Consider the following 24,878-nt stretch of genomic DNA (forward strand, 5'->3'; position numbering starts at 1 on the left):
AACCTCTAGCAGGTAATAATATCTCTTGTAGTTATGACTGTCTGGACTGCCCAGGCCCTGCAGCTGATCAACCAAAAAGACCAGAACATCCTAAAAATGACATAAAACTCATGTATACACAGTGTATCACTTTAACATAAAAAATGCCATCAACAACCACTTAACCCTTTCGCAAGTATATTAATTAATTGAACCTTTGTGTACAGAGTAAATATATTTGCAAATTGACTAGCAATTTGTAAATACGGATACATAAAACGTCATAACTTTTTTATTTACAGGAATAACTACATAAAATTTAAAATACATGTAACTCACACACATAGAAGTCACTACATTTAATATTTCTTGAAGCAGCCACCTTTGCATAACCCTACGGTCGTCGTGGATCATGACCGTCGGCACGTTCAGATTCATCACTATCGCTATCGGTTTCTGACTCTACATCGAAATCATTGGCATCAATATCGCTTCCACTGGAACAAGATTCATCAGTTTCAACCACATAATCAGCAATATATTCCTCATAGTTGGTTCTAGTAGCATTTTTTCGACGTGGTCGTTTCGTTTGACTTGCCATTGTTTCGTTTTGATAGTAGTTTTAGGCGTAGTAGTAGTTCGCGATAGAAGATGTTTCGGTGGTAGGTGATTGCCGTAGTGACCCTAAGAACTTTGTTCTTTTGTTAGGTTTGACTGACTATTATAGCGAACACAATAATATTATGTTCAGTAATATAAAACTGAAAGAATATTTGAAGAACTAAACAAAGATAGCCAATAACAAAACGGCTGACGAATAACGGCTTTTGGGATTTCCCAAACGACATAAATGTCTCTTTGCTCAAAACTCCGGGGGACATTAATGTCGCATCACTTACGAAAGGGTTAAGAGTTACGGTCCACAGCATTTGAGAAAAAGACATCACACATAACAATGTGAATGAAAGGTTATCCTAACACAGTTAAATAGACAAGAATGAATGTTTCAGTATAGCTTATCCTCTCAGTCACTAGCAATGAGCTGACGTTGTACAACTTTAAAATACGTACACTACAAGTATGAAAACTAACTCGACAGCGGAAGGAGATTGAGCAGGCTTCCTCCACAACTATAAAGCATGTAAACTATCCGCCCACCTTAAGCTTCTGCGTGTTTCCAAAAGGATGCTCAGGAGCGAAGACTCTGAAAACGTCAGCAAGAATGCAAGCAACAAGCAGCTTGATGTCTTTACTCTCATGCTCAAGGAACTCTTCGCTGGCCATATGCAGCGCCAGACCTACAATGTCATCCTCACAGTGTGGCACCAAGAGAGCAATGCAATAACTTACAAGATAGATTTTCTGTCCAAAGGTAGTGCAAAAAAGTGAGTTTCACAAAAAAACATAAATATTAGTTAAAGTACGAATACTAAGATAGATTAGGTTGAGATAGTGGTGACATAAGATGGATCAAAGGAACACCAATTTTATAAAATGTCATTTTATTGTCTTGCCAATTGAAATGCGACGCGTTTAACAATTTTTATTTAGTTGAAGGTAAAGTATGAAACAAAGCCTCTTAATGCACAAAAATAAAAAATGATAGCAAAGTTACTATGGTTATTACTAATACATGCACTTCAAATTATCCACAAACGAGAGATTACCCGGAAGCATAATCTACCTGTGTATTTCATGTGCTCATCGTCTTGGCCAATGTCTTGGATTACCTTAGCCAGTTGCTGAAACAAAATATGCATTCAATGAGTAGGGCTAGCCAACCAAGTGGAGTGTGATATATCCAACAGTTTGTACATGCACATATCATATGATACCATCAACAGTTTGTACATGCACATATCATATGATACCATCAACAGTTTGTACATGCACATATCATATGATACCATCAACAGTTTGTACATGCACATATCATATGATACCATCAACAGTTTGTACATGCACATATCATATGATACCATCAACAGTTTGTACATGCACATATCATATGATACCATCAACAGTTTGTACATGCACATATCATATGATACCATCAACAGTTTGGGTTTTGATAATTGTGAAAATGCAGGAATGTAGTGAACATATTTGCTTCAAATATTCCATGTACTGTTTTGTAACGATTAGCCCCAAAAACTCTGTGCTCACTCATGACCAAATTTTATGCGCCACCTTTAATTATTAACGAACGAAATTATTAGCCCAACGAAATTATGCTTTCAACATTCAACACAATTTGGTATCTGGTATGCAATCCATAGCAACAGCACAGTTGGAAACAATTTAGCAACCCCATAAGAACAAGTCATTGCAATCAGGTGCCATGTTATTTTGCATCAATTTATGCATACATGCAAATACATATATCTCTGGAAAGCTTTACAGCATAATCATGATCTTAGCCAACACATTAGGAACTACCAAAAGAGTCATATTCATTGGATCTGTAAGGTGTGTTAATGTATATTGTTAGCTGGAAACATCTGAGAGCAAATTATTCTGAAATTATAGGCAAAGTAAAATTTAGGGCTTCAAAAGCAAGACCAGCTGTAAAAGTTTTTTGTTATGCAAGTGCAATCCAGCTAAAATTAATCAATACTGTGAAAATACGCTTTAATGGATGTTGGCACATCATCATCTATTAAACTTATATGAACATTACTTTTAGACGACGGTGGAGTTCATCTTTTGAGAGCTCTGTTGAGACTTCTTTGCAGTCAGGAGGATATTCCACAGTTTTCACTGCAGTTTTTGGTCCCATAATGTTAATGTTGTGTATCTGAAATTCAGCAACAAGTTTGAAATTCTTGCATATTCCAACGCAGACAGACCTGCCAACCCAAGAGTGGGGCAATGCGTGAGACTTGGTTTTGGGGCAATTGATGTATCAATGATAGTATATATAAAATTGTGGAAATTGGGGCAAAAATCTCACGCATTTCCATTTTTTTTCTTTGGGGTGATTGCGTGAGTCTCACGCCCAATTCGTGAGAGTTGGCAGGTATGAACGCAGATAATACATGAACTTTGGGTAATGTAAATATAACACTCAAGTGAAAAAATAACAGCTCCGTGACTTCGCGTAAAATAGGCAGCGTTATGCTGTTATAGGGAGATATGGACGAATTCAGATACCATCACAATGCTTCATTCTGCAAATTCTGGAAATCCTATATGATAAATGGGCTAGGTTACTACACTGGGTTACAAATGAAGCTGCGATATATTGACCAAGTCGTCCAAACTTTTTAAAAAACGTAACACGAAAAATAGTAAAGTAAATAATATAAAAATTTGCACGACTACTATTAAGTGTGAGAGCATGCTTGAAAAAATTCAGCATAAAAAACTTGTAAAAACTCTCGAAGTTGTCTCCACATGCTTGTGCAGCGTAAGAACTCATATGGTTAAAGTTGACGATGCTAAACTGTGTGAAAGATGCAAAGGTTCAACTATAGAAGTTAGTTGAGGCATTAGAAGAACAATTTTATTTTTTGCGCCGTGCAATACTATGTAAAAGCAAAAGAACTTAACCAGATGGCAAGACAACTCCTGACGCGCGAAAACAAAGAATTGCAAATAGTTTATTATAGTGCATGCAATAAGAGTCAATACTCTTACAAACTGAGGAAAAATACATTATTGTTTTTTTCAAATGGTCCTTATGTAAAAAGAAAAACGGAGAGCAACAAAACAACGGATTTTATGTAAAAAGACGGCTTGGGAATTTTCTTACCTCGATGCATGAAGAAGATGGCGGTCAAAGAATGTCACGTGGTATAAAGGGAGACAACTCCTTGGAAAATTATTTTAGCGCCGACTCAAGTATATTGGCGATTGTGCAATTACAGTATATCGTCATTCGAACAGGCGCTAATGTTTGGGCGTTCAATACACGGAACACGTCGCCAAATTTCGTACCTTGCCAAACAACGGTCACATGAGCATCTTTCTCTTTAGTTTCGGTTTGTGCGATTCTTGAATTGCTACGTACTTTTAAGTTGAAAACGTAATAGTGCTCGTGTAAATCAAATGGTTTGATTAGTTATCATGGGATGTTGTGAGAGTGCCGAGCCAAAAAGCCTTGATGAGGTAAATGAAAAACGATGATAGCTTTTTTGGGTGGTTTGTATTTAGTATGCTGTACCCTCCCAGTGACTTGTTGGTGGTTAATATACTATATTGTTCCTTTAATACTGTTCTTGTTATCGGCTTTGAAAAAAAATTGTAGATCTTGTAAAATAGAAATAGTTGAGGCCGTATGGCTAGGGGTAATTTTGTCATTTTTCCGTGGCTTAAACTGTTCGACGAAAAATTTCTGTAGGGCTGCACCGCGTGATATCCGCAAATATCTTTGTTTCTTTTCATTCTCGAACAGGCTTCATTTGACATTAGCTCTTTTAAATTGCTTTTACTTAGTGTATAAGTTGTGATAATTGAAGGTCCTTAGCAATGTTTTTGTTGTGCTGATCTGTTGATAAGATCAAATAAAGCTCCTTTATATTGTATTATTTTGAGAGGTGTCACATATACCAATATGTTTTAAATGTATGACATGCAAGCATACCTGCCAACTCTCACGCATTGGGCGTGAGACTCACGCAATCACCCCAAAGAAAAAAAATGGAAATGCGTGAGATTTTTGCCCCAATTTCCACACCTTTATATATACTATCATTGATACATCAATTGCCCCAAAACCAAATCTCACGCAATGCCCCACTCTTGGGTTGGCAGGTCTGCATGCAAGTTTTAGAGACTTTATACAGCGTGATATTTTTATATTATAAGTTATATCAAAACTAGTTCAAGGTTTGCTTCATGTGGTCTGCCATGTATGGCAATGGAGGTGTATGCAAATGCGGTCATACTGCTGCATACTCAATATTTTATATAAGGGGAGTATCACGAAAAATTTGGTTGTTTCCAAATTTAAATGCATCTAAAGATAATGGATTATATGGGTGTTGTTTTAGAAATTTTTTGGCTATAACAAGATGAACATTTAAGCAATATAATGCTAAATAACGTTGCTCATAAATGATAGACATGATTACGCCGTAGAGTTTAATTTTTTACTAATGTGTATCCAAGCAAAAAATTAGCTAAAATAATTATTATAGTAGAAGTATTTGTGGCAATCATTTTGAAGCTCTCTCAACCAATTTTCAACAATTTCTCTGGACGGACAAAAAAATGACACAGTAACAGTTTTTTACTAGGGGTGTAAGAGGCGTACCTCAGAAAAATTCCAGAATAAACAGTTTTAGGTCAAGTTTCCAAAAGCTAGAAAGTGCCTTGCCCAGAGCACTAATATTGCTAGGTGGCAGAGAGATGGTTGACTTCATAGCTGTAATGGCAAGTTTTTAATTTGTTGTTAAAGCACATAAATTACATAATTTTTTTATTGTATATTTCAATACATCGTAGTCTTGACTTTCGCATGAGCTATTGTTTGCCATGGTGAGACAGACATTGGTTGGTGTTTATAGGATTTCCCCCAGAGCTCTACCGCGAAAAAGTTTACTGGCATAGTCTCGAAAATTGTGACGTCACAATTCTCATATTCGTTGTCGTGTGCTTTTATCGCTTATTTATCAACTACGAAAGTGGCGATAATGGCGCTAGTGGTAGGCGAAGGTAGGAAAACTCCAGAGAACGAATGAAGATGACAAAGAAATTAGTGTCATTAGTTCTCCATGTACGTATTATGTCTATGATAAGTACCTCAGACTCAAAGAACCATACTATATTTTCCCGATGATATTATGCACTAGCTCTTTATTTTTAATGCGATGTTAAGGGTGACGACTGAGATTAATTAATTTCAAGCATTGCGTGATCTCACGAAAGTGCGATTGACATTTAGTCCTAGGGCCACGCAACCGCAGGTCATAATTTAATCGATGTGATTTCATTACCTTTATCAACGACAGTACATTTATTGAAGCATAATTAATTAACCCAGAACATGTGTTTGTATTGGTCGGGTGTTAGCACCATCACGGGCATTGTTGATTATCTAGAATCTTAGTTTATTATTAGCGCTCTCTGGGTTTAACAGCACCGAATGTCACAGAAAAACGCAGCCTCAATGGCAGCGAAAGGGGTCGACGACCTAAGGCTAAATGAGAATTATGACGCCACATTTTGAGTACCTGAAACAAGTGTTTTTTTTTGCAGGACGTACTTTTGACACCCCGTTTTTCATAATTCTATTATTCTTTGTGTGTTGAATATAGGGTCATTCGAAAGTCAAGACTCTGATGTATTGAAATATATAATAAAAAAATCATGTAATTTATGTGCTTTAACCCGAACAGATGCTCAAGTGCAAGCATGCTGAACAATTATTGTCTCACAAAGAAGTTGCTCTTGATTATAATGAAGTTGGCTTTCCCTTAAAATTCTTTATGTAATATGAGTCAACTTTTCTCATTTAATAATAGCAACTAAATATTATTGAGCTTTTTCAACATCTATGAGTATGTTATGCAATGTGGTTTTAGCCGTTTTAATATTTTTTAGTTTGATTTGTTCTCAATGCAGTATTTTTTATTTTATTCCTAACATGTACCAAATATTTGGTTTGGTCAGCCATTTTTGATGTGTCATCCATTGGTGTATAGTTTATATTATCAAATCATTTTAAATGCAATATATTGTAAACGATGCAAACAGTTGTTTTTCTGAGACGCCATGTTGAATTCTTACAATTCCGTAAGAGATTGAAATATCTGTTTCGAAAAATATTTGACTTTTACATATACAGTGCATCCTCAGGAAACGATTACCCTAAAATAGGATTTTTTTACCTTACGAAGTAAAACATGATGATTTTTTCATCTCATACAAATCTTATCTCACCATACGAATTCAACAAACTCTTCGTTCGAGTTCAAATTTGGCAGTCGGTGTGATCATTACATACGTCGAAATAACAAAGACACCGAAATGCTGTTCGTCGGAAACATTTTCACAACACCTGAAAGAGTCTTGATGACTGATTTTTTTCAGTTCATCAATTCTCGTATGAAAAACAGTTATATTTTCCCTTTAAAACTAGTATCAAAGTTGCGATCCCTTCAAACAGAAAGTCAGTAGTCAGATAACATCTCTTAACCTGCTAACAAAAATCCACTTTATTACCAAAACAACATCGTCCGGGATTTCTTGCCGAATTAAGTTAACAAGGTTTTAAACGGTTCGCTAAAAGTTATGGTGAAAGCGAAAACAGAAAGTGGTAAGTGATAAAACTTTAGTGATAAGAGGTTAAAATTCAGTAAAATAATAAAAAATACATACTAGTACTTAGCTGTGTGTTTAGTAAGCTAAACTTATTTGAGGTGAATTCAAAGTTTGTGTTATACGTATGTCTGTCTTAAAGGTCATTATAACATTAACATTATAATGTTAATTTAATTGCAGATCATAACTGCTAAATACAATAAAGTTACTGTAGGTAATATAGTTACTAAGGTTAACATACTATTTTGTTACTAATTTTTATATGTACAACACTTATAGAACATTTTGACGTCTTTTACCTTGGGATGCTTGCATTATATAATTCCTATAGTTTTTATACCCCTGCATAGGATCTTTTCAACCCTGGAACGGATCAAAATCGTTTCCTGAGAGTGCACTGTTACAGTACTGTGTCATGCGTGTTGCCTTCAGAGATCAAGTGGATAAATAAACACTATGTCAGTATCGCAAGAAGGTTTTCACGAATCCGTTTTCTCGACTTTCAAAGATAAATTGTTCATAAAATATGGACTAGATCATTAAAAACTGGTAACACTATTTAAAAAATGAAATTACATGCACTCAACCTAGGTCATCGATATTATCTGATTGAGGCAGGTTTCACAATGGCTGGAATAGACATCAACACTTGTAAACCATGAAAACATGAAAATAATACTTGTTGATTTATCATTTTAATTTTTTTTTAATTTCCTTTTGGTAATAAAACTGTTTAAAAATAAATAAATAATAAAATACTTGGATATTTAAAAATATCATTAAAATTCCATTGTAAGTAATTCACATTGTGAATCAATAAATTAGATCAGTTTTATGACAGAACTGAGATCACATTTTTACATGAGTCTCAACCATAGATATAGTGAACCCTAGATATGCGAATAATCAAAACAAGTGAGGCCTATAATAATTAGCATGACGCAACGTCATGGTGATGTGTAAAGCGAATCAGCTGGTCTATTAACTCCTCTTGACTTAGCACTAAAAGCTGCTCAATTTTTCCATAGTTTGGGCATGTGAGACTGCATATTTTATTGATAATATATAAAACTGGCTTTGGATGAGAAAGGCAAGAAACTTAGACACATGGTAATGGGTAATACCTACGATTTAGAAGCTTCTATATCATTGATAATACAAAGAGTGACCAAATAGAAATTAAACTAATAACGAACTAATGAATCAAATGAGATTTAGAAGCAGTTAAGTTGGACCACTGTATTAAACACCCATTAGACATGACTGAAAATAACTAGACGAGATAGCTTTTGTCTAAGGTTTGTTGAACTAGATTCCTGCTTTGAAGCGGCATAGTGTATTCTGATTTTAATATAGCGATTTACTATAGTTTTGAGTAGATTGGTGGCATGCACTGAGCATGCACTGTGCATGAGAAAATAATTCTCCTAGACATCCATCCACCAATGTAAGCTCTATGTTGTTAACTTTATTGTCCTTTTTCAGTATTGTGATCAAATTATTTTGAATCCTATTCCTCTTCTCTAATCGACAGACTCTCTGCTGTAGAGTTTTGATTCTTCTTTTTAATATTGAGATACGTGTGACAGCAGGCTGTTTAGGTCTACCACCGCGTCGGCAGCTCGTTGTCGAGGCTGTAGGTGTGTCCTGATTGCTAGAAGCTGCAGGTTGCTCATCATCATGGATAGCAGTATCACCAGGTTTAGTATTTTTAGGGTCCGGTATTATGGTGCTGGCTGCTGTCTGAGATGTTCTTCCACGTTTCGACAGGCTTTCTGTTCTTATGGTTGGTGTCTGTATTTTCACAGCTTTTGGCTGAAGGTAGGTTGAATAAGCTGTAAATATTGTAGGTATTGCGTCAGATTTTAGCATTGGTTTTCTTCCAATACCTGGTGGAATCTTGTAGCAGTCTTTCTCAACATGTTCACTGCATAATACAGAGCTTAATGTTGGAGTCCAATCCTGTCTTCGCACCGCCTTTATCCAAGCATTACGGGTTTCAGCTCGTTTCTCGTTTGGAAAGCGATGAAACGCCAGATCTGGGCATTTCTCAAGATTGCTTCTGCAAAATCCATAGGCACAGCACCAGCTGCGGCCTGACTTTTTCTTAGCCTAAACATTAACAATACATACATGTAGTAGACTGAATATCATTACATTACTTGGAATGAGACAAAAAAGCATTAGATCAATCATGCCAAGCTAGATTACAACCTTATCAGCTGAGAGACAAGTTTGTAATATGTGTTGTTGTAATCAGTCTAGACACTCTTTCTTTTGATAGTCCCTAGCATTCATTCACTTCACTTTCAATTCAGAATAATCATAGAAAGGTATGTTCGTTGTTATGAGACCATGATAAGACAAGTAAGTTCAGTTGAGTTGGTAGTTGGTTTGTTTCCAGTAGTTTCTTACAACGTGAACCAATGATATAGTACACGTGCAAAGGTTAGGTTTACCAAGTATTTAAAATTTGTATTGTGGGTTCACGTACCTGGGGTGTTGCAGTCTCCTCTGATGACATTTCACCAAGAATTTGGTCTTATTGTAACGTTTATGACTTAAAAACTAGTTGGACAAGCGTGCTTTCACTACTAAACTCATTGCTCAGCTGAAGGCTGTGGCAATGATGCGCATCACTGCGGCGTAATGTCGGGAGAACAACAGCCAATTATAGGCCTCACCTTTGCTCCATTGTAACGATAGCTATTCGCCAATCTAGGGTTTACTATATCTATGGTCTCAACCCACATGAGAACGAGTCAAGTGATGTCTTTAGCATCAAGTTCAAGTCTTGTTCCTCTCAACTACTTGGTGACAAACATCTCACATTGTATCGCAACTTCATGGACACCTCAAGTCAGTCTGACTAGCCATACTTGCATAATAGCCATGTTTTTTCTGATCCGTAGACTCATCCATAGACTTTACTACGAAGCCTCTTAGCGTGTTCAAGAAATCATTTCATTTGAATCTATCAACACTTCTTTAGTCTGCAGTTGTTCTGCTTCATTCTAAAATCTTTAGATGTGTATATATGAAGCGCCAGACAAGATAACATAACTCCATGCATTTCTGTTTTAAATCCTGGATCTAAATTTGTATTTTATTTAATGCCATTGCATAATCATTCCTAATCTTCAATTTGTATTTATTTGTATTTGCCGAATCTTGATGAATCGTAGTTTCAATAAAGACCAAAATTTAACCAAACAAGTATAGTTAACCATTTGAGCTTTCAAACTAAATTCCACATCAACCAAACTACGTTGAGTGCTGCAATGATAACAATGACTTCTTTTTTTAAGTGTAACGAAAGACCTCATTTTGTTGCTGATTACCAATGCCAATAACAGTTTATACATGCATACTTATATACATACATATTATATGAGGATGCATAACTGAGGAAGATATCGATAGTAATTCCCTTACATGTCAGCAGTTGTTTCAGTCTTTTTTGTAGAGTTTATTGTTGATCGTACCAATCTACATTCCTTCCATTTCCTGTTTGTAAAACAGCTCACAAGTTTCACCATCTAATCCATGGGAATGTTGCTCCAGATGTGTTTATATGTTGCTATTAGTGTGGCTCACACTTCTGTTATTCATTTTTTTATTTTTAGCCTACAAATGAAACGGAACCACTGCTAGGTGGTGGGCGTTCCTCGTTGGAGTCGAGCGGTCATGGCCAGGCTATAGGGGACTCTAGCGGCTACCAGCAGAGATCAGATGAACAATCAGCTCTCAGTCGAATTTTACAGGAAACATCAAAGTAGGAGTTTCACCTCTACTTTGTTTATTGTTTGTTCTCGTCGAATATTATGTTCTACGCAAATTATTGAATGTTTGTTGGTATTTTGTGCATAGTGTATCAGTAGGGGAGAGTGGGGTAGGTTGAGCCAGAGGACAGGTTGAGCCATAGTGATTTTTTTGAAAACCATTACACATTAAAAGTTGTGTTCTTTTCCAGAAGGTCAATGCTCAATGTCAGCCATTTCAAAACCATTGGCAATTGCATCAGATACATGGTAAATGAAATATTTCTAAAATAGTGGAAAACACCCTAAAAAGTAATTCTCGTCTACCATAATCAACCGACTGTATTTTTTTCCCATTTTTGTTTACAATCTTTTCATTAACATATATTTAGAAGCAGCATGTTTATGTTAATTTCTTCTTAAATTACCAACGACTTCCAAAGATATTTATTTATTTTGGCATTTGAATTCAACATGAGCATAAGGGGCAGGTTGAGCCAATTGGCTTGGGGGCAGGTTGAGCCAGGCTCAACCTGCCCCCCAAACCAATAGGGAGATATATAATCTAGATCAAGTGGGCATTGCAACTGTCCAGGTGCTTGCTGAAGTGATTAGCTCTAAGGGTAAAAAACAGGTTGGAGCCGTTGCATCCCATGAGCGTGCCAAATTTTCTACTTTGTGCTGAGCAATAAGTGCAGGTGGAAATTACATACCACCTTTTTTCATATTTCCGAGTGTCTTCATGAGACTCTGCTACTGTTGCTAATAAGGATATGCTACAATCTACTTCCGCTCAAGAGTACACTCCTATTCAGGCTTCAGCTTCTAAGAGAAAAGTCATACACCAACAAATTATGCCTCTGCCTACCGCAGGACTCGGAAATCGATCTAGATGTAAAAGGAAAAAAGACAAGGTCTGCAATACTGACTGACACCCCAGAAAAAAAATCAGACTAGAGGAGGGGTTCTGATAAACAGAAAATTAGGAAGAAACAAAATTTTATCGAAGGCGAGATCACAGAACAAAGGCATGAATCCACATCAGGAGAACTAGCAAAAAAGATGTTAGATACAGACAGTGACAGCATGGATGACGAGCTAGTTCATGATATAGCTACTCAACTGACAAAGGAAACACTAACTATAAACAGTCATGTACTAGTGAAATATGGCACCCGGAGAAAAACTCAAACCTACTATGTCGAGCGATTATCGGTGTAGAAAACAACCTGTACAAAATAAACCTTATGTGTAAAGCTAGTGGTAGTGCGGCCTTTTTTATCTACCCTGAGAAACAGGACATGGATGAGAACATTGGAAAAAAGAATATTGTTATGGACTTGGGTAATCCTATTAGAGTTGGTAGAACCAGTCGACTAGTGAGCAAGGTTATGTTTTCAGTAGATATTAGTTGCTTCAATGTTCAATAAATGACTGATTGCAAAGTTCCGAACAAACATTTGTTAAGTGATTACATAGCAATATTTTAGCCTAGTTCTAACACAAATTATATTTTAATCCTGTAACAATAGTTTTTTATCAATATTTTAAAAATATTTATTAAAATAATATGTTAGTAATAAGCAACCTTGTTGTATTGACAGCATAAGGTTCTTCTCCAGGATCATTTAAAGTTTGCAGCTGTTTGGTAAAATTTGTATGAGTGGCTCGACCTGCCCCATAACAAATTATTAAATGGCTCTACCTGCCCCAAGTGTGGGGCAGGTAGAGCCAGGGGAAAACCTTTACTAAAATCATTGTAAAAACCAAAAGCATTATTTTACAGGTTTTTTCTTTGACGCATTGCTGCTAAACATTGTGGGGTACATTAATCTCAAATTTTTGTGAGAATAGTTTCAATAGTTTAAAAATTAACTTAAAAAATAGAAAATGTGGCTCAACCTCCCCCACCTTCTCCTATATTTTTATTAAACAACTGATGACGGCCTTTTAAATCTATTGACTGGTTATTGCAGTCCTAGGTTAGTTATTATGTGAGTAAAATACGTTATTAAAACATGTTTTTCTACAGCATACCTAATTTTTATATATAACAGTTGCCGTTAAAGTCATGGCAATGGCTACATAATCACTTAATCGCAGTACAGTTAAGTGAGTAGGTGATTTTAAATGTATTCATTATATTAGCTACTAGCATTAATTCTAGTGGTGTCAAGGATTTCTGCTATTTTCTATCGGTGGGTGTTTAGGAGGCTGATTCGCAGGTGCCACACAGAGTTTTGATACCAAATATGTTAATGAGTTTGTGGAAGGCACAGAGCAAATGTATGTGAAGTTTGCATAAAATTGGTCAGAAAATGTGGACACACTTAACACAGTCTGACAAAAACACTAACAGACAGTCTAGCAGGTGGACTCACAGACAGACTAGTTGATGGACTAACAAACAGACAGACGAACACACAATGACAAAGTAGGACTTCTTACTACAGATTGATTGCATAGATCACTTATATTTGTTAGCCTGGAGCACTTGATCCTTCTCAACAAAACTAAGAACTAAAATGTTGCTTTAAGATCAGCGGCATCAGTTGTTAAGAACACGTACAACAAAACTCGACCTTGTATGTCTCCCTTGTAGACCTAAGGTAGACAATTTCATCCAGAGATGACCTTTGCTAAATTTTCCAGAAACTCAATTCTTTTTGTTTCTGAACCCTCACATTTCTTGTCTCTTCTGATTTTTAATAAAAAGTTAGTAATTGCTGATTTTATTAAAGCTTTAATTTTTCATGAAACGCATTATTTGTGAGAAGCATGAATTCGTCAAAACATAATAAAGAGCATGTGATATTGTTGTGAATAACAAAAATACTCTAATTATATCAATGGCACTGCGCTGTGACTGTATTGGTCACCAAAAGATCACATTTCAAGTGATCCCGCACTAACGCAAACCAGTGCTATGCTATTTAGTGTAGATAGCATTTTGGCCAATCTTTTGGCCAGTTTAAATCATGATCTGTCATCGTGTTGTTGTTATTCAGCGTGAATAGTACATCTGAATTTGTAAATGAAGTTTTTAGAGGTTTTGTTTTTTGCATTGGTTGCAGTGTAAGAGGCCATTTGCACACAGGAAACTGTTATATTTTTCGGGGTATTAGGTATAATATTTAAAAACATTGAGTTCTGTACAGAATGTTGCTGCACGTTGCTGTGAGCTGTGTAAGTTACTCTCTTTAGAAATTGTTTCAAACTGCGTATTTTGTTTGACTAGGTGAATTGTACACTGACCATGTTCCACAGCAACTTCCTTGATGCAACTATTTTCTAGTTGAATTTAGTTACCCATGCCTTCTGTTTCTCTTAGAACAGTATTCCATTGCTTCTTCTGTCTGTTTGCTGAGTTCACCTCTTTAACTTTCAGCAATCTAATAGACATCAGTGCTCAGTCTCTCGCCGATGTAACTGAAGAGACTGAGGCGCAGTTCAAGGTCAAACAATACTCGTAAGTAGGTTATCTACCTAATAAACTCTTATCTAGTTACTTTTATAAACAAACTAGCTGTGCCACCCGGCGTTGCCCGTGTAACAGAAGAGTCTTTTGACAGAAAACTGATTTGTATTTAACATATAACAACATTTGCAATTCTAACTTTCAAACTACATATCATGAGAGAAGTGTGTCGTGTAGTTGAAATAAATTAAGAGAAAAATAAAAACAACTGTAAAGGTTTTAAAACTTTGTCAAACAACTGTACCTTTCAAGCTAGTAGCCTGGTATATTGCCAATGGAAAACTTCACTAAGCTAGTTAATAAGGTTAGGCTTCCAATGACGGTAAGCCATGACTTACCATTCTGCATCGTTGTCTGCATTGTTGTCCAGCTCAGCTGTTCTAATAATAGCTATAGTCGGAAAACCAACAGACAGATATACGGACTTTGAGAAATATATATATAGATTGTTCATCTGGTTTCTTTGGTAAATTTTGGATTTCACCACCTACAGAAAGCAACTGCAGTAGCTGTCATGTGTTAACAATGGTATGTTGGTTACATGTTTAAGATGTTTATGGCATTGCATTAGCAACATCATTTTTTAGAAGTTGCTCACTCTCGAACAATAACAAAATGGTTATTTGCTAGGGAACTTTCAAAAAATGACAGCACACATTTTTGTTCAACTTCTACCAAATGATTAATTGTCTTCCTGCAATCGAAGAAACAAACTATTTCTTTAGTCGTATTTCTCGAAGTTGTCCCTTTTAGTTCGTTCTACAACAATAGATGGTACGATGGCGAGTGGAGAGCTCACATTACATTTACCATTCTGTCTGTTTGTAGATCACGAATCAACACAGTTAGAGTTCCACTGCACAGTAAACTGGGTCTTGGCTCCGGCAGGTCCAAAGCCTTAAATATTCTAGCTGAACCACTTATTCCTCTTTCTGACCTTGACCTGGTAAGTTATGTACAACTTTTTTGTTAGAAATTAATCCTCATTGCAGACCATGTATTTTAGCTTCATATAATATGTGTGTTTGCATTGCACCAGTTTAGTGGTTGTTTTGTGGAAGTTGATTTACATGTCACTGATATATGTAAATTTACATGTTACTGCTATGTGTTGATTTACATGTCACGCATCATTTACATGTATAGTGCACCCTCAGGATATGATTACCCTGATATACGATTTTTTCACCTTACGAAGTGGAACATGATAATTTTTTCAATTCACCATACGAATCTTATTTCACCATATGAATAAAACAGTAATATACATGTATTCCCTTTAAACCCATAGCAAAGTTGGAGTTGTGATCCTTCAAGCAGAAGGTCAATGGTCAGACAACTTCTCTTAATGTGCTAACAAAAATACACTTCATTACAAAAATAGCATTGTTCCGGCTTCCTTGTCGAATTAGTATGAAAGATGAGATTGGCTCAAATTATATTGCAAACGATGCCAGAAATTAAAAGGCGATAAAATGTTCGAGATAAAAAGTTGAAATTCAGCAAAATAGTTAAAAATGTGCACTTAAAACTTTGCTTTAAGTGTGTCTTTAGTAAGCTAAACATATTTAAAGTGATTTCAAAGTTTATGTTATACGTTCGTTCGTCTTGAAGGTAAGAACTCCCTTTGGTACGTTCTGCACATACCACATGTCAACGTTACATCTTAATGCGGATCATAACCAATAAATACACTAAATATGCTAAAGTTACTGTAGGTAACTATAGTCACTACGGTTAACATACTATTTTGTTACTACTTATCAATATGTACAGTACTTGTATAAAATTTTGATGATTTTTACTCGGGTATGTTTGCATTATATAATAACTATGGTTTCTATACCCCTCTATATGATTTTTTCACCATTCGATGCCAACCCTGGACCGGATTAAAATCATATCCTGAGGGTGCACTGCAAGTGAAGTGTCCAGCATGCTTCAGCCATTTCTCTTACTGCCTGGAGGCTGAGAGCTCTCTGATGAATGGCTAACATTAGTTTGTATGCATGTGAAAACAAACATGCCTATATGAGCTTTAGTATACATCCAAGTTATACTTGGATATATACAATACAGCAGATCCTCGTCATACGACATTAATTCGTTCCGGTGTTGACATCGTAGCGCTGAAATGTCATATTAAAAACCCATTGTGATTATCTAATGCAAACAGCCAATCGGTAAAAAACATTAAAATTTTATATACATACTGTACATTAGTAACAAAATAGTATATTATCCTTAGTAACTATAGTTACCTACAGTAACTTCAGTGTATTTAGTGGTTATGATCTGCTAATAGTTATGATTCTCATTTCTCCCTTTAACGTCTTTATCAATATTCTAATCCATTTATAATCTTCTAATCCATTTATAATCTTCTAATCTATTCCATTCTAATGAACTGAAGTTACATATGTAGTTGTATACATATATTGAATTAAAGTTTATAGTAAATATTATATTAATTGCTAAAATGCACAATAAGTTTTCATTTTCTCTTAACTTGTCACTAATTTTCGTTTCACTCACGCAATATCTAGCTTTTACAAAACGCGAAAAATTCGAACTGAGCGAGCATCGTATCGCTTTCGGGCATTGTGCGAGGGATTTCAGCGAATGGCATATCAGCATCTTCATTATCTTGACATATTTAGCACGCCGACTGCAAAATTTGAATTTTGAGAGACATTTTTGTTGATTTCATATGGCAAAAAAATGCTGTAACGAGGGGACGGAAAAACATCGTGTTTCGCATCGTAAGGAACACGATGCATAAGGAACACGTTGCGACGTTCCTGTAAAACAGGGACGTTGCAATCCGGGGATGCACTGGATATATATGCATATGGATATTGTATAAACAATATAAACAAGGATGGGAGATATATACAACGATATATATTTCGCTCCTCCATCTTCTCTTAAAATGTCTTCAGCATATATTTTCAAAGCCCTTATGTCAAACCTGTTTTAGGGTGACTATGTGTCTGTTGCTAGGTTACACAAGCTGCTCAAAGGACTCCCCAGTGCATGAGTCAAGTCTGCGTTCATCATAAAGAAGACCTCATTGTGCACTTTGGTGCTCCATAGTATAGTACACGACACTTAAACCAGTAAGTATATGTATGTCACTAGTAGTTCTGGTGTTTGCTTATAGTGACAACTAACTTACACTTTTACAAGGACTGTACAGCTGGGGGAGGTGTATGAGAATTTAAGTGTAGAGTGTTAAACACCTTCAGTACTATTAGTACGTTTATCATCTAAGTATCATCTAAGTTTATCATCGTTTATTAGTAAGTTTATCTCGAATTTTCTGTACTACAATTGAAACTAACAGACTTATCAATGTCAAAATTCTTACAAATTTATGACTCCAACAGTATACAACAGGTATGGTCATTTTCACATGTATATATGCAATTAAAAGCACCACATTTGAGTTAAAATTGTCAAGGACAAAAATTGTTATTGGTATGCACTCAAGGTTTTTTCAATGTGAGCAATGGTTTAGCATCTGTTATCTCGTTTCGCAGTAGAAACTACTTACTTACGAGAGACTCTGCATACAAAATTTTCAAGTTATGGAAGTCCTTTGGCAGAAATTTATCTGGCGTCAACCTTGGAAAGGTCTTTTTAGGTTGTTTTGGTATTTATAGGCATTTAGCCTGTTTGTTTTGTGTCTTGGCTCGTTTGCTTTCCATTGACACGACATGCAACCGTTCACACTCAATCTCATTTGCTAGCTATTAGTAAACGACAAGTGTTGTATGTTGGATTGTTGTGTAATTTGGAGTTATGGTATATCGCATACAGAGTAGGACAACTTTCTTTTATTAGCAATTCATGTTGTGTTTACTGTATGATAACATAGGTTTTTGTTTGGTCACGCTGTATATAAATCTTTTTGCAAATGACAATAGAATGAACACCTACCTCTTCTCACTGCCATCTCCCCCGATCTTCCCTTAGCCTCATCTAGATTGTCAAAGGTAAACAAACAAACATACCGCTCGCAGTTTCTAATTCTTGTTTTCAGTTTGTCTTCTTTTCATATATACTTAAAAATGACAGGCTTACATATATTCCTGGAAATCTCTTTAGTTAATCGAATTCTAATTAATCAAACAGTGGTGGGAGTTCTGAAGGGTGTCAGTCTTACGCATGCATATTAATTCTAAATGTTTCTTGTATTTCTGAATCCGGCAGAGCGTTTGCATGAGGCAAGAGTCGTATAGCTTCTAGTCTGTGTTTAGAACCGTCATGGGTTTTTTGTTTGTGACATTGACTATCTGCTAAGTTGGAGTTTCTATTGAACTAGGCTTACAAGAAACCATGTTATAATAATGTGTTATGCAGTAGAACCTGATGCATATCATCGCAAGTTTTCAGGGAATATGCATTATCTGTTTTTTGTTGCCCACTAACAAGAATCAACTATTAAGTGTGGTATGTGCACATGTGTTTTATTACAACCAAATATTTGATGTTTGCACAGGCTTGAGTTGAGTATCTGATGGGTACAGGCATGAACTGGCTGGGCTACTAGCTTGTTAAGTCTATATACATGCATTTTCAAGTTGGTGACAAAGCATTCTGATGTATATTTTTTAAATCACAACCTAACTAATTCTCAAATGGCCTGAAAGTTTATTATTTTATATCAAATTTTTGTTGCCAACAAATTATAGATTGTTTTATAAAAACTTGCTTCAATAAAACGATTGGCTTTTCAATTTTTGGAGTTGTTTCCTCTATGCGCATGAGTAGGCAATTCATGTGATGCATCGCTTTTGCGCAAGAAACGTTTATATCGTTTTTGCTGCTTCCTGGGCAATATAATCAAAAAATTTCTTACACAAACATAACTTTTAGATTTTTAACTGAATGAATGGTCAATTATTATCAAGAATGGTCAACCAAAGAGAGATTCAATACTATTATGCTTATTTTTTTATTTTAAACGAGGTTTGTGTCTACATTCTCAGTATAGTTAGAAAATATGGCTGTAGTAGACACTAAAGGTAATTACGGCCATTCCATGGGGACTGGTCCAATGTGTGTGGTGACCCATCACAGATATGATTAAAACTAATCCTATGTGAAAGAGCATGTTAAACTTGATGGGAATCCAAATTTTTTAGTCTCTAAACATTTCATGGCGCTGCCGGCATCACCCCAAAGTTTGCCATTCAGGAGGGGCGACTCCGAATCTGATTTTTTCATGTATTTTGATAACAAATATCTTGAAAATTTTATCTTCTAAAAATCTGAATTTTTAGTTATGTCTTCTTCCACATGTGATCTATCATTTTCATTTAAAAACTTGTCAGTCGGAGGCTGTCATTTGGGGTCAGAGGTCGCTAAAGTAGGTCAGCAGGCCCTATTTTTGGCAAGTTTGGTAGATTTAAGCTATTTTAGCGTCACGTGAAACCCGAATTTTATTTTTATTTTTTGGCAATGTAACTCTTGATATATGCTTGTTAATGTATTTTCTACATAAAAATAATTTATATTTGTCAGATTTCATCCTCGTGTGGGTGGGACAAATCCAACATGGCTGTCGTCGGCAGCGATGGAAAAGGGTGACGGAAACTACTAAAAATCACAGAGATAGCGTGAAAAATTATATAATAAAATGATGTTTTATACATATTTCACATGCACTGATTCCAAATCTTGTCTCAAAATCTATGATATTCTGCTATAAAATAGGTTAATAGCTCAATGAATTGAAGACACTTTTATATAAAAAAAACCATTTGTGGTCAAAACACACATTGATCGTAAAATATGCAGAAACTGTATTTCTAGTTTGGATACTTGCAAAAACAACATCGAAGAATAGTATTGCCCTCAAAACTCAAAGGAACTGATAGAATCTAATGTCGAAGAACTAAATACGTCTTTAGAATCTTTAACAACACCCATTAAAACGAGTCAAGTTTTAAAGTTACCTCTGAAAAGAAAGGCGGAATATGTTGAAAGGAAAACAGAAAAAACTAGAAAAAATCTAGAGAGTGTAATAAAAAGATCTATTGGTGTAGCGGCTGCCAGCGAAAAAACCTAAAGAAGATCCTTTTGCTGACCTTATGGAGGATATCAGAGAGGAGTTGAAAATAAGCACACGTAGGGGGCAAGTTTCTTTGTTAACACTTTTGCCCCTTTCCTGGCCAAGAGATCAGATTAGCAAAGATTTCAATGTGTCCAAAAGGCAAGTCAAGGAAGCAAGAGAGCTAAAGCGAACCAAAGGCATCTTAGCCACACCCCAATCCATCAAAAAAAGTAATAAAGGTTTAGCGGCTAACATAAAAGCTGATGTAGAAAACTTCTACAAAAACAGTGAATTTGTTCGTTTGATGCCTGCAGCAAAACAGGTCTCAATACATAGAAGCTCTGATGGTACTAGAGAATATGAACCGCAACGCCTGATTTTATGCAATTTTACCGAGTTGTATAACCATTTCTGCCAACAAAACCCCATCTGTGGTAACCAGATAAAGGTTTCAAAATTTTGCGAACTTAGGCCAAGGTTTTGCAAAACTGCTAGTACAAATGGTACTCATTCCGTTTGTGTGTGTACCATTCACCAAAACTTTCGTTTCATGGTTGAAAAGGTGCCGGAACTGAATCACTACACGGATGTTCTTGATATGCTGGTTTGTGATCGTAAGCAGGCAAACTGTATGTTGAGAAAGTGTGAGAATTGTCCAGGTCAAGCAAACATTGAAAATCGCCTTTCTGAGCTGTTTGACAAAGCTGACTATGAAGGAGACGATGAAATCACATATAGCCAGTGGGTTACTACTGACCGGTCAAACATTGTGAAACACTGTCCAACCATCTTCGAATTTATCGACACAATGTGCCAAAAAGTTGATGAACTAAGTGCCCACCATTACATAAAAGAGGAGCAGTCTGCATTTCTCCAAAATCTTCACACTACGGAAATCATCATACAGATGGATTTCGCGGAGAATTACTCCTTTATTGTACAAGATGCCTCCCAATCGTTCCACTGGAACAATCTCCAGGCCACACTACATCCTATAGTAGTATATTACAAATCACCCGAGGGAAAACTTTTACACATATCTTACTGTTATGTAAGTGATTATTTGTATCACAACCATTTAGCTGTCTATACGATGCTCAAAGATTTCCTTCCTCGACTGAGACGTATACTGCCAAATCTTACGATGATACACTACTTCACAGATGGCTGCACAGGCCAATATAAGTCATACAAAGCCTTTTGTAATTTGATGTTTCACACCGAGGATTTTCAGGTGCCGGCCAAATGGCACTACTATGCAACATCGCATGGAAAGTCTGCCTGCGATGGTATAGGGGCAGTCATTAAATACTAGGCACGTCGAGCAAGCTTGCAGCGAACTTTGGGACATTTTATTACTACGCCTCAAGATCTATATAACTTTTCGAAATCAAACATTACAAAAGTGCTAACTTGATGGTTTGATGAGACAGATATCGACAAAGTGCGTTTACTCCAAGAACAACGATTTTAAACAGATGGCGTCCCTGTACCTGCACCCCGTAGCCATCATCGTTTCGAAAGAATAGGGAGAACCCATATAGGCAGGCGTACATCTAATGGTGAAGTATCTATCAGTATAGATTATGGCAAAACCTTTACAGGAAATTTGCTGACAGGGCTAATTCAGACTCAGCTAATTGCGTTGGCGGAAATTAAACCAGGGGATTACCTTACCTACAAATATGAAAAGGACTGGTACATTGGATCTGTGATAGATATAGACATGAAAGAAGAGGATGTAAAAATTAACTCTCTCTTAACTCATGGACCAGCCAAGGTATTCAAATACCCATTACGACCATATGAACTGTATGTTCCAATTCAACATATCTTGATGCGGGTAAATCTTGAGACAGCTAACCACCGCCAATATTCCTTGAGTCAACATTTACAGGAAGAAATCGCTCAGCTATTAGCATGATGTCATTGTGCGTTTAAACTGGTATATGTTCAAGCAGTTACTAATTATGCTGCAAATGTGATGACTGTCACATAAATGGTAATTGTGAATTCAATGTCTATGCAGATACACTGGACCGGACAGAGCAGCCTTATTGTGTTGAAATCGGCCTTGAATGTTTTTTTTTATATAAAAGTGTCTTCAATTCATTGTGCTATTAACCTATTTTCTAGCAGAATATCATAGATTTTGAGACAAGATTTGGAATCAGCGCATGTGAAATATGTATAAAACATTATTTTATTATATAATTTTTCACGCTATCTCTGTGATTTTTAGTGGTTTCCGTCACCCTTTTCCATCGCTGCCGACGACAGCCATGTTGGATTTGTCCCGCCCACACCCACACGACGATGAAATCTGACAAATATAAATTAATTTTATGTAGAAAATACATTAATAGGCATATGTTAAGAGTTACATTGCCTAAAAATGAAAAAGAAATCGGGTTTTACGTGACGCTAAAATAGCTTAAATCTACAAAACTTGCCAAAAATAGGGCCTGCTGACCTACTTTAGCGACCTCTGACCCCAAATCACAACCTCCGACAGACAATTTTTTAAACAAAAATGATAGATCACATGTGGAAGAAGACATAACTAAAAATTCAGATTTTTAGAAGATATAGTTTTCGAGATATTTGTTATCAAAAAACCTAAAAAAGTCCGATTCGGAGTTGCCCCTCTTGAACGGCAAACTTTGGGGTGATACCGGCAGCGCCACGAAATGTTTAGAGACTAAAAAATTTGGATTCCCACCAAGTTTGACATGCTCTTTCACATAGGATTAGTTTTAATCATATCTGTGACGGGTCAGCACACACATTGGACCAGTCCCCATGGAATGGCCCATTAGCTTTAGCAACAAATACGTTCTACACTTGTAATATATTCTAACTCTTGTCTAAGCAACCTATAATGGTTGTACTCATCATAGAATTCCCTTAGGCACATTTTTTCTGAACACAAGCTTTGTGCTTTCATTTAACCTTGTATTGCTCAATAGTTCAAAGATTTGAATGTGGAATGGTAATAGTTTTGCAATAGTTTGTCATAATTTCTTATCATTATTTTCTAGTAAGCCGGCAATTCGGTTCGACGTGAGGAATAGTCAGCCATAAGAAGTAACCCCACAATAATTCTGAAATTAATGCCAGTGGTAGCGTGTCAATGACCAAGCTGAAGGTCTCGAGTCTGAATCCCTTGAAAGCAAAGCAATATTTTTTCTGGCACTTTAGGCATGGATACGGATGGACATGGCTTATAAAGATTACTATAATGACTATCATCATTATTAGCATTATGACAGTTCAGTGCGCTGTGTGAGATCGTCAGGAGTAATAACTAACTGCATAATTAAGGTATCACCGCGGTGTATTGGTGCAGATAGTAGTGTTAGTCTAGCCAGCCAAAGGTCGGAAGTTCAAATTCTGTTAAAAGCAATATCTTTTCTCTAACCTCTAAGCGTTATCAAAGCTTTTATTATAGTAAAGATAACTTTGATCATTGTTATTATTATTGTTATCATGCATCAGATGTCAAAGTTGCTCAATTTCTCAAAGTGAGTGTCTCATACTAAAATATTTTATTTTAGAAAGGCAGTTATAGATGAAATGCAAGGACTCCATCAACTTAACGATTGGATATTAATATGACCTGTTTTATCCAGTCCTGCTAGATGTCACTAACATTTGTGGTGTTCTTATCACTCTCATGCTCGTAACATTGTTGTTGTTACTTTTCTAAAGATTTCTTTTCATATGAATGCGTGTAGCTGTAGAGAACACTATTATTATAATTGTCATTAACCTAAGTGGGTGCTGTTCATTAAAATGAGACATCTCTGTTCTCTGATATTTATCTTTTCTGTAGTCAATATGTAATTACCAAATATATTGTCATTGACTGCGCTTATTATATTTTCAACAGCATGGACTGACCGACCAGATCCAGAGAGTTATTTGCAATCAGGTATTAGTAGCAAAAGAAAACTGGGTCATAAAATGCTGCAACTAATAGAAAACATCAAAATCCAGGAAGCTATTCCATACAATGTAGTACATGTATTAGGCAGAGTCGAGAAGCCACAAGTTGTATATAGATCTCACTATTTTTGTGTTGGGTTTTTGTCAGTGCTAGTGTGTTCCTAAAAATAAATCATTGGTTAATCGATCGTGCAATAGGGAGGCAACTTTTAACTGTTATGCCTGGTTCCGATATACCCCGCAAGCACCGGTGGCAAGGCTATTGGCATCTTAATGGAAACTTAGGCGCCGAGTACCAACGCAAGGCCAGCACTGTTCAACTTTTATAAGGAGTCGCAGGCAAAACTTTCCCAAAATGCACAGCACAGGTGAAAATCAGCACTTT

General features: G+C 36.1%; 2 protein-coding genes across 3 annotated transcripts in view; one reads left to right on the plus strand and one right to left on the minus strand.

Annotated features, from left to right (window-relative positions):
• LOC137401433 (sister chromatid cohesion protein PDS5 homolog B-like) overlaps positions 1 to 3,749 on the minus strand; it is a 37,677-nt gene extending 33,928 nt beyond the window's left edge. The window contains exons 1-5 of the mRNA XM_068087769.1: positions 3,734 to 3,749; positions 2,660 to 2,776; positions 1,664 to 1,721; positions 1,138 to 1,277; positions 4 to 90 (exon numbers count right to left, since the gene is read on the minus strand). Of these exons, the coding sequence (XP_067943870.1) occupies positions 4 to 90; positions 1,138 to 1,277; positions 1,664 to 1,721; positions 2,660 to 2,758 (384 nt within the window). The 5' untranslated portion in view covers positions 2,759 to 2,776; positions 3,734 to 3,749. The remainder of the gene's footprint in view (positions 1 to 3; positions 91 to 1,137; positions 1,278 to 1,663; positions 1,722 to 2,659; positions 2,777 to 3,733) is intronic.
• A 181-nt stretch (positions 3,750 to 3,930) lies between these two features.
• On the plus strand, positions 3,931 to 24,422 carry LOC137401756 (ragulator complex protein LAMTOR1-like). 2 transcript variants are annotated; one of them, XM_068088232.1, is made up of 6 exons: positions 3,931 to 4,089; positions 10,872 to 11,020; positions 14,395 to 14,475; positions 15,313 to 15,430; positions 17,488 to 17,603; positions 24,103 to 24,422. In XM_068088232.1, exons 1-5 carry the CDS (start codon positions 4,048 to 4,050, stop codon positions 17,578 to 17,580), a joined length of 483 nt encoding a protein of 160 aa, XP_067944333.1. In that variant the 5' UTR covers positions 3,931 to 4,047; the 3' UTR covers positions 17,581 to 17,603; positions 24,103 to 24,422. The 2 variants fall into 2 exon arrangements, with proteins under 2 accessions (XP_067944333.1, XP_067944334.1); XM_068088233.1 differs by lacking the exon at positions 24,103 to 24,422 and adding an exon at positions 23,587 to 24,069.
• The last annotated feature ends 456 nt before the right edge of the window (positions 24,423 to 24,878 follow it).

The sequence above is a fragment of the Watersipora subatra genome, chromosome 8 (assembly GCF_963576615.1).
Source record: "Watersipora subatra chromosome 8, tzWatSuba1.1, whole genome shotgun sequence".
Lineage (NCBI taxonomy): Eukaryota > Metazoa > Bryozoa > Gymnolaemata > Cheilostomatida > Watersiporidae > Watersipora > Watersipora subatra.

Coding starts and splice junctions, on each gene's coding strand:
- LOC137401756 (XM_068088232.1), top strand. CDS start 4,048: ATGGGATGTTGTGAGAGTGCCGAGCCAAAAAGCCTTGATGAG. Junction 11,021..14,394: donor ATTTTACAGGAAACATCAAA/GTAGGAGTTTCA, acceptor TTTAACTTTCAG/CAATCTAATAGACATCAGTG. Junction 15,431..17,487: donor CTCTTTCTGACCTTGACCTG/GTAAGTTATGTA, acceptor GTCTGTTGCTAG/GTTACACAAGCTGCTCAAAG.